The 10147-nt window shown below is 53.5% G+C and overlaps 1 protein-coding gene across 1 annotated transcript in view; it reads left to right on the top strand.

The window, feature by feature from the left end:
- Positions 1-6376, top strand: part of LOC104500087 (mitogen-activated protein kinase 14) — a gene marked incomplete at its 5' end in the record, with an annotated part of 17595 nt that extends 11219 nt beyond the window's left edge. The window contains 4 exons of the mRNA XM_010143685.1: positions 3657-3736; positions 4227-4305; positions 4555-4728; positions 5856-6376. Of these exons, the coding sequence (XP_010141987.1) occupies positions 3657-3736; positions 4227-4305; positions 4555-4728; positions 5856-5923 (401 nt within the window). The remainder of the gene's footprint in view (positions 1-3656; positions 3737-4226; positions 4306-4554; positions 4729-5855) is intronic.
- Between the last annotated feature and the right edge of the window lie 3771 nt (positions 6377-10147).

Raw genomic sequence — 10147 nt, 5'->3', positions numbered from 1 at the left:
CGGTTCAGCGGTTTACAGATGTCAGCCCAAAGCCAGCAGCAGCGGCTGGGTTTTGGCATGCCCGTGGCACCGTTGCCTACACAGTCTGTGTTCTCTCTCGTTCATCCGAGAAGTCACTGACGATATTACACCAGTAGCTCCCCATAGCAGTTTTCCCTGGGCAAAGAGCTGACAGCAAACAGGGCAGCCCTGTGTGGGCACACGTGATTTTAAATACCATTAGAGGAATTTAAGTACGTAAGCCGAGGTACGGCATGTGACTTCTGAGGTGGGTGAGCAGCCCGAGATCTGCCCAGGAGCAGGAGGAAGGTGTGGGGCTGTTTAAACAGTGCTGGGGAAAAGGCTCTTTAACTGAGCTCACTGTGAGGAGCGCGGCAGCCGCCGCCAGCTCTCCTGGGCTTTAATTCGTCTCGTGTGTAAAACTTGAGACCAAAGCTTCCATCAAAAGATAAAGGTTTAGCAGAGCTTTGGCAGCATCCTTCACGTGGTTTGCTGGTGTTACCTCAGGGACTCTGATACTTTTTCAAAAAACACGAGACAGGTTTTGAAGTTCTTGTAGTAGTCGAATTAAAAGACTTTCTAACAAGGAGTTGTAACTGTGGCGTAAAACATCAGGAGGGTGTTGATCATGAAAAAAGCATTGTCTAGCAAGAAGACTACTTTTATCGAAAGGAGAATGTGTAACTAACTCAATATAATTTTAAGAGCAAATACAAACATTAAGGACACTGTGAAATCACGACAAGATTTTGAAAGGCAGCATGGAGGGTCATTCAGAGAAGGGAGATGAAAAGATGCCCTGTCTCTCCTCACCATCTGCAGTTTGAGACATAAACTGTGTCCTCAGTAGACTTTTTCCCCCAAGTGGCACCAAACATTAAATTTTTCTGCCCTGTTGCAGAGGACGGCTCTGGCTGGTCCGTGGCCTGGTGGAAGCTCAGTTCTTTGCTCCTGCAGTGTCCTGTCCCGAGAGCTGTCGAGGCAGAGGTCATAACCCTGAGCCATGCTCTGCTTTAGTCGGTCTGGTGGGTCTGTAGGGAGGAAGGGAGGAAGATCCAGGAGCTTTGGTCTCCTGGCCTGCAGGTCCCCAGGGTCAGCACCCTGTGCCAGCGGCAGCACCCTGCTGAAAGGGCATCCCATGTTCAAGTGGAGGGTGCTGGATCTCATGAGTGTGGTCCAGGCATTTTCCTCTTCTCCGTGGCTGAATTACCGTGGAAGGTGTTCACCCACACTTTTCAGCCTCCTGCTTTACCTCACCTGTCACTAACACGACCTAACCCTGCTAACTGCTGCTGCTCCTGCTTTGGTGCGGGGCCTGCCAGGGTGAAGCCGGTTCTTGACCAGCAGGGAGAAAGTTTCTGCTCTGCCCTGTATTGCTGCGGGTGCAGCGATAGATCCCCTTTCCCTGCATGCGGGGTGTTTGTCAGTCTGACGCAGACAGCTCTGTTACATGGCGTGTTCAATTGTACACGAGAGGAACGGACACAGTTCACGTCTCATAGCCTTTCAGTGGAGGCCTTGGCAGGCGTTAACTTTCTGCGTTTCTAGGCTGATGTGTTGCGCTTTTTCATTTTGATTTGTCCCAGCATTTTCCTTTATGGTCCATCATTAGATATTGATCAGTTGAAGCTCATTTTGAGACTCGTTGGAACCCCAGGGCCTGAGCTTTTGAAGAAAATCTCCTCAGAGTCTGTGAGTTCACACTTTGATTGTAATATCTGCCCTTTCGGAAGTCCCCGGTTTGTGTGTCGCCCTCCCGTAGTCTGCCTGTAGTTATTTTCTGTTACTTTTCATCCTTTGTCATTCTTCTCTCCTGGATGGCTTTGAGTCCTCACACTGTGTGTATCTGATCTTTCTTCCTCTTACCTCTGCCTGTGCTCTGAGTTCTTCCTGCCACGTTCTCATTTTACTGCTGCGTGACTTTTCTTACAGTTTGTGGGTTTATACTTGGTGATATATTGTACGATCAGGTGCTGCTGGGGAGGTAGTTTTCACAGCCAAGAGCTTGAGGCTCATCTCGATTGTTGCTTCTCCAGGCTGCCTACCCAGGGTTTTTGCACTGGTACCCTCTGAACGCACACGGTCCCTTCTGGAGTGAAATGCCTCTGCCACTGTCTTTGTTTCTATAGCATAAAATCCCAAATGCCTTCTAGGTGCTTTATGTGGCAGCCGTTCCCAGGGCTCACAGCGTATATCTGCTGAGGACGGAACTGACAGCGCGATGGATTTAAAGGGTGCTGCTGTATCAGGGGATGGCCAAGAGCCGTTTCTGCAGTCCCCTCTTTGCAGGCTGACCTCTCTTTTCAGCCATGCTGCCACGTCTGTTTGATTCTCATCTTGAATTGTGAACTTTGCAAGTGCAGAAAAGTTAGAGCGAGGGATGCCGAAACAGTGTGGGTTGACATCACATAGCGAGCAGTGAGCTCCCGCAGAGGTGACCAGCAGCACACTCTGCAGGTCACCCTGCTGCTCTGGCACAGGGTAAAGGATCAGCGTGGTGATGAGGTAGTTTTGTCCTGCAGCTTCTGTCCCTTCTCTGTAATGGTGACAGTAGGTGTGAAGCATGGGCGCAGCCTGCAGGTACATTTGGTGACGGTAGATGTGCGGTGCGAGCTGGGATCGCTTGTGCTGCCTGTCACCCCCTGGTTCCAAAGCCCTGGGACGTTCTTCAAGGGTCAGACCTGAGGAGCATTGGTTGCCCTGGGCGCCCCGTGAACTGCCCGTACGGGTAGTCTGGAAGTCCAGGGGATTAGTGAGAGATAAGCTGAAAGGTTGACTAGGTTAAGCAAAAGATTAGTTTGCACACGTAAGATTGAACTGGGTCATTTGTTTTTTTTATCGTTGCACAATAATTGCACTGGGCCAGGTCCAAATTGAGACTCTGTTTAAAACCTGCAGCACAGTTCTGTTTCTACTAATTTTTTCTGTTGCATGGAGAAAGCAAAGCTCTGCAGTGTTGGAGGGCTTCAGTGTGTCACACTAACGAACCCTGGTTTTCTGCTGCCTGACTTCACTCGCTCTGACTGTCTCCGTCTGTTCACTGACATCAGCTCTCTCTGTCTTATGCAACGCTTGTGTTCTGCTAATTTTGCATTTACTGCCTTCTGTCACCTCGCCCACGTACCACCACACGTTCAGAGCTGCTCGGGAGGAGGTGGCAGCTGGGAGCCCATTTCGCTTTGCACCACAAGGAACTTCAGTACTTTCTATGCAGCAAGAAAAAAAGCTGGTAACTAGTGCAGAGGGTACAATTTTTGTTCCTGTTCTAATTTTTACTCATTTTCCTGAGGCCATTTCTAGCTGTAGCAGCCCAGGAAAATTTTTTTAGTAGCTTCAGCCAAAGGAAACGTCTGCTCTGGTGGCTTATAACCTCTGGGAGAAGTGACCACAACCGCATCGTGGTGTAATGCTGCTTAAGGCAGACAGAATCCTCTCTGTGCTGACACTGTTACCGACTGATCAGTAATTCACTGTTACTTTAAGTGTTCACTAGTGCCATCACTAAACTTTCCACTAGCATTTGGAAAAATCAGTGGATGCTGCCTGTATGGCTCTCGCCTTGTGGTTTGCCGAAGAGATGCTTTGTGTGCAGCCGTTTTCTGTTTGAAATGGTTTTTGCCCTGTTTTTAACAAAGCCCTTGACGAGGCACTTTAAGATATTAACCAGCTTCAGCAGATCATGCGTCTGACGGGAACACCCCCTGCATATCTCATTAACAGGATGCCCAGCCACGAGGTGAGACCTGAGCAGACGAGGGGGGTTTGCAGGGCAGGTCCTCCCTCGCAGTGTTGCCCACGCTCGCATGCAGCATGGGGTGGGCGAACTCCCGGCTCCCCAGCGAGGTCTTGGTGCTCAATGAGATTTGGAGGGTGTGTGCTCAGCCACAGGCTTGTGAGGCTCAGCAGAGCCTGGCTGTGGGTGGGTCAGCATCGTGCAGCTCACTGACGCGCACCGCCCCGGGGCTCCAGGCACTCGGCTCTTGCAGAACCTCTTTGCTTTTCAGTCTTGCATGAACCCCAAATAATGTCGGCTCTTCCTCCGCTGTCCTGAGTGGCCTTTGGGTGGGGAGGGATAATGGTGATAGGCGCAGTGGGTATTGGAGTAATTCAAGAGAAGGCAAAGCAAGGAGACAGACCATAATAGCTGGTGCTTCAGGATGGTTGGAATGGGCTTTGTTGTAGTGGCTGGATTGTAGTAGACTTCACCAGAGCGTTTATTTCCACAGGCGAGAAACTACATCCAGTCGTTGTCTTACATGCCGAAAATGAACTTTGAGAACGTGTTCATTGGTGCCAATCCCCTAGGTAAGGCTCGCTCCGACACATCGGGCTCTTCCCGAGGCTGAAGCCAGTGTGTCCTGAGACACCAAGACTGTCCCAGAGCCACGTGCCATTGTCAAAACCTACAGAGTCTCTGTGAGCTGAGGAAGAAGCTGTGGGTGCTGAGAAGCTGCAGGTTCCTTCCAGGCATTGGGCTCTCAGGAGGTTCCGTTTCAGTGTCACACCAGTCTCACACAGTGAAATCCTTTCTCTTCTGTTCTGGTGCTGTTGCAGCTGTGGACTTGCTAGAGAAGATGTTGGTGCTGGACACAGACAAGCGAATCACAGCAGCAGAAGCACTGGCTCACGCTTACTTCGCTCAGTATCACGACCCGGATGATGAACCAGTGGCAGACCCCTATGACCAGTCCTTTGAAAGCAGAGAACTTGAGATCGAAGAATGGAAAAGTGAGTTGGGGGATGGGAGAGCGGATCTGCCTTGTGGTCCGTTACATGGTTCAGCTGAGCCGCGGTAGAGAGAGGCAAAAAGAAATGGATACAATCGTGGGCATCCTGTTTGTTCTGAGGTCATTACACCAGCGAATCTGTCACGTGTTTGCATGTAATTAGCATAATCCCTGGTAACTAATTATTACTGTGAGGATACAGACTGAGATAGTTGCTCACATCTTTGTTTTCGACCTTGCATCTCAGTGCTCTGTAAGTGTCTTTCACTGTGTTGGTCTCTGAGAATGGTGCAGCCATTCTTTTCTGTTTCTTCTTCTTAATTAAACTTTAAGCAGTGTTAGAACACAGAATCCCAGACTGGTGAGGTTGGCAGGGACCTCTGGGAATCACCTGGTCCAACCCCCTGCTCCGGCAGGGTCCCCAGTTTGGCATCCAGGCGGGTTTGGGATCACCAGAGCAGGAGACTCCCCACCCTCCCTGGGCAGCCTGGGCCAGGGCTCCCCCACCCTCACAGCAGAAAAGTTTCTCCTCACGTTGAGGTGGAACTTCCTGTGTTCCAGTTTGTCCCATTGCCCCTTGTCCTGTCGCTGGGCACCACTGGGCAGAGTCTGGCCCATCCTTCCGACCCCCCTTTAGCTGTTGATCCCATTGAAGAGGTCCCCTCTCAGCCTCCTCCAGCTGAACAGCCCCAGGGCTCTCAGCCTTTCCTCTGCAGAGATGCTCCAGCGGGCAGCCTGGGCCAGGGCTCCCTCACCCTCACACCAAAGAACTTTCTCCTCATGGCCAGGTGGAACTTCCTGGCTCCCAGGTTGTGCCCGTTGCCCCTCGTCCTGTCACTGGGCACCACTGGGCAGAGTCTGGCCTGTCCTCCTGCCCCGCCTTTAGCTATTGGTGACACTGATGAGGTCCCCTCCCAGGCTGCTCTTCTGCAGCTGAACAGCCCCGGCACCACCCACAGAGATGCTCCAGCCCCTCCTCATCCTCGCAGCCTCCGCTGGACTCTCTCCAGTAGCTCCTTGTCTCTCTAGAACTGGGTAACCCAGAAACCTTTCAGACCGCTGGAGATTTTCTCACATAAGGGATGCCTTTGGTACCACCCGTTAACTTGGTCCCTATTTTCCTGCCAGGCCTGACCTACGATGAAGTCATCAGCTTTGTGCCACCACCACTTGACCAAGAGGAGATGGAGTCCTGAGAAACTGCTCTCTTCTGTTCGTCCCACTTCACTGTGAGGGGAAGGCCTCTTCGTTGGGACTCTCCGATTATCGTCCAAGTGCCTCGTCACAACAATATTCTCCTTGGTGGAGGGGTTTTGTGTGTGTTGAATTGGGGAGGGGGGGAGGGAAGAAGCCGAGTCTGTGTACCCATGCTGCATGCTCTCGTGTTCTGTGTACAGCCCGGGCAGCCCCCGACGACCTGCTCTGACCACCCTCACGCCCCTCCGCAGCAGCAGTGCCCACCCTCCACCCTGCTGGGGCCGGGTGGGGGAGCTGACCTGGGAAGTTGGGTTACAATCGTTGCCATTTATCAATTCTTCTACAGTTCAGTAACCTCAAAGCAAGGGAAGTTGTTTTCTAGACTGAGTCCTCTGTTCTCTCCAGGACTGAAGGTGGGGTCGAGGGGTGTCCTTGCTCGGTGCCGGCTGGCTGGCGCAGGCCCAGCTCCCCCTGCGCGTACGGGCCCCTCTAACCCCCGATTCTTGGGTTTGTTGGACGCTGTAAATATGTTTGTGCCTTAAATGGATGGGGGCAGAGGGGATGGGAAGCCTGGAGTGGAAACCTCTGACCCGCTGCTTTTCAGGGCGAAGGCTCCCGGATAGCTACGCATGAACTCGGTGTCATCAGGAAATAACTTCCCGAGGCAGCAGCCTCTGGCCCTGGATTTGGCTATTCCTGTAGCTTTCCCTCCTCCCCTCCTCACGTTCGAGCTCCCCGGCATCAGAGGCCACAGAAGACTCTTGCTGGCCCCACCTCTGTGTCTGTGCTCCCGAAAAGGCAGGCTGCTGTTGCATGTCGTAGCTGTGTGCATGTAGAGCTGCTTCGTTTCTGTCATCACTTTTTTCGGGGGTGGCACTGGGGCAGTTGAACCGTCGGTGAACGATTTTCCCAAGTACCTCAGCCAGCGCCACGGAATCGCAGCGTCCTTCCTCCTGTGCCACAGCTCACAGGGAAATCCCGCCGTGGCGGGGGCTTCGGCGAGGGAAGGATAAAACACACGGCGTAGGAATGTGCACCTTTTTCTTTGTTCTGCCCTCGGAGTTCCAGAGGAGCAGAGCTTAGGATGGAGGGTTTCATGCGAGATCAAACGTAAAAAATGGTCTTCAAAGAAACAACTACGGCAGCTTGTGCCAGAACTTAACTTATTTCCTGAAAAGAATTTTTTTAGAAGTATTGGACTCCAAAGCGAAGAGCTGAGCATGCCTAAACCCACAGCCTCCCTTCCACTGTCTGTATCTATAAATATAAATATTTATATACATAAAACTAACATTTACTAGAGGATTTTTACCCTCTCAGATAAGAGCTTCTTGGCTGTTTTTTAGCAGGTGGATCTCTGCCTAAGGAAACCCAAAGGGAGTACGTGGGAATACCAGTGCGCTGAGTTGTACAGGGCTCTGCAGCAGTCGGAGGCGGGCAGGAGGGAGGTTTCTCGGCACGTCTGTGCCCGGGGGGCAGCCCCAGTTTAGCGTTGGGAAGAGCCGGTGTGAGGTGTTTCTTTGTCGGAGGTGTCCAGTGCGTGATGGCTTCACCAGCGCTTCACGTTCTCGTTACCGTGGGACAGAGAGGAACTGTCTGGGGGGCTTTACCCCGTGGTTGAAGAGGCGGCACAAAGGGACAGGACGTGGATGACAAAGCCATCGATTCTTCCTGGGCTGCTTCCCAGTGGCCGCACTGGCCAAACCCTTAGTGGAGGCCTGGGGTGGCGTGAAGAGAGCAGTTAAAACTCTTGATAAAACTCTCAACGGAAAACCTCCCTTTTCTGCGGGCCAGCAGACCAGGCGTGGCCATGGAGATGTAGATACCCGTGTAAACCGCCAGTGAGGTTCTTTTTATCAGCCATTTTCTGTGTAGATGCTACAGTGTGATTTCATGCGGAAATATCGCTCGAGATTTTTAAACCTATAGACGTCGTGTGTGCGCGTGTGCGTGTCTGTGCGCCTGCGTGAGTGGGAACGTTCCCCTGGGAGCCCGTGCTGGAGCGGGAGCCCCCCGGCAGGCACTCCCTACCCGCAGTGCTGCGGTTTCTGTCCCTGGATTTTGCTGTAAGTGGTTATGCCGGATAGAATGTCACAATACCACTGGTTACAAATAAAACCTATTTTTCAGAGTTACCGCGCTGATGGCACTTGGAAACCTCTTGATTTTGGCACAGTGCAAATTTCTCCCTCGTGGCGTTTGGGGGTCCTGGTGGTGCTGGTTGGGGTGGGGGGGGGCAGAGCTGTGTCACTTCTCGCCTGACTGCTGGCACTGGGCTTGTGTCCCTGTTTGTCCCCAGACTAGCTCAGAGCCTGACCCTGAGCACTGGACACAGAAGAAACACTTTTATTTTGTGTTTAGTGGAGGGAAGCACCTGTTCAGCACCACAGCCCAGCGTTCTGCCGCCAGAGCCGGGACCCCTCCCCAGCACTGCTGGTTTGCTGTTTAAACGTGGTGGGTTTTTTCCCTCTTCAGCTGCCACCGAGTTCACAGAATCATTTTGGTTGGAAGAGATGTTGAAGATCACCGAGTCCAGCCATTCCCCCAGCACTGCCAGGGCAGTGGGAGGGTGTTGGGAGCAGGAGCATCATGGCTGTCTCGAGGGGAGATTTTCTGGCCTCAGTGGTCTGTCGGTGCTGTTCCCTCGGCAGAACGACTGACCAGAGCTGTGGTCTTCACTCTCACCAAAGCTCTGGGACTGCCAAATACTGAAATCAGTGAGAACCGAACTGGGGAAAAACCCCAGACTGCACCTACAGGGTGAAGTTCCTCAGCTCCAGGTACCCCTTTGCTTTGGATCGGTCACTTGGATGAATTCACCTTTTACAGTCATGATGCTCCCTGGATGTGGAGAACTCCCTAACTGTGCTCCAGTGACCTGTGTGTGCACACGTGCTGAGCAAGAGTCGTGTCCATACGATAACGGAGGAGTTCCACGTTCTCTGCCGAAACGCCGCTTGCTCCCCACTGTAGCTGCAGACCCAGGCCAGCCCATGGTTCATCCTGGACTCTGCTGTTGCCATAGGGGCTGGTTTACACATTGATGCATAAGCCAGGTTCAAAAATCCCCTGGCAGCGTGTCCCCGGTCTGTGTTCTGTGACCCAGCAGACCTTGCCACGGCCCTGTGAAGAACATATGGGCCACCAGCCACACCTGCAAGAGGTAAAATTGAGTCTTTCCCAAAACCCTGCTGCTGCTTTTCCTGTAATTTCTATTTATTGAGTAACATGGCTCTAATCCTGCTGCCCAGACGTGCTGGGACATGACTGTGGGTGACAGGGATGGAAGGGGCAGAGGCGGTGGCAGGGTTGAGGGCTGGCGCGGCAGAGCACGGGGCAGGCAGCTGGGCCAGGCCACTGAGTCACTTCCTTTTGGGCCAGGCCACTGAGTCACTTCCTTTGGGACGGGTGTGGGATGCACCTGCCTCTGCGTCCGAGCCCTGCCCGAGCTCCCGGAGCCGCAGCAAAATGTCACGGGGCGCTCTGCAAGCCAGGAGCGGACCTGCATGCGGAGTGGGTGCGATTGCCCGTGCTGGTGGGCACAGCCCTGAGCTGGGGTTAGACCTGCTGTGGGAGATGAAAGCAGCCCCAGCAGAGCCCGGCACAAGCAGTTCTCAGGATGGTCCCGCCTCACTCCTGAACCTGGACAAGGGTGAGGAACCTCTGCTTTCCCCACATCCCACTCTGCTTGGAGGCTTGGCAGAAAATCACCATCGCTTCTTGTTCTCCGGTGGGCATAACTCCCTGGTGCCCTCTGTCCTCCATCAACTGGAAAGAAGAACGTCCCTGCACGTCTGATGAGGCGCTGTGGCTCGTCCCCCGGATTTCCCGGCTCCACAAGTCTTTACTCATCTGCTCATTCGGAGCAGGGATTTCCCTGGACCCCGTGAGCCCCACGAGGACGTTTCTGGGCTGGTGGAGGCAGGCGAACCAGAGCCGAAGGTGGCAGTGGGGCTCCGGAGGTGAGCCTGGCCCGGGCTGGGCGCTTAGCTCCTCTGGTAGGGGCTGGAGACACCTGCACAAGACCGAGGCGTGTCGGGAAACCTGATGCCTCACCTCCACCAGTGTGGAGGCGGAGGAGGAGGGCCCAAAGACATGTCCCTTCGTGCTTGCAACAGCTGAGAACCGAGAAGGAAGCTGGCTAGAGCCTGTCTTTACTGGCGCAGGAGGCCTCGCTGTCCCGCTCTCGCCCCAGAAGCCCTCCGGTACTCCAGTACTCTGGG

This window comes from Buceros rhinoceros, unplaced genomic scaffold, assembly GCF_000710305.1.
Source record: "Buceros rhinoceros silvestris isolate BGI_N320 unplaced genomic scaffold, ASM71030v1 scaffold33080, whole genome shotgun sequence".
Taxonomy (NCBI): Eukaryota; Metazoa; Chordata; class Aves; order Bucerotiformes; family Bucerotidae; genus Buceros; species Buceros rhinoceros.
The sequence above is the reverse complement of the archived record's forward strand: the minus strand, read 5'-3'. Positions and strand labels throughout refer to the sequence as shown.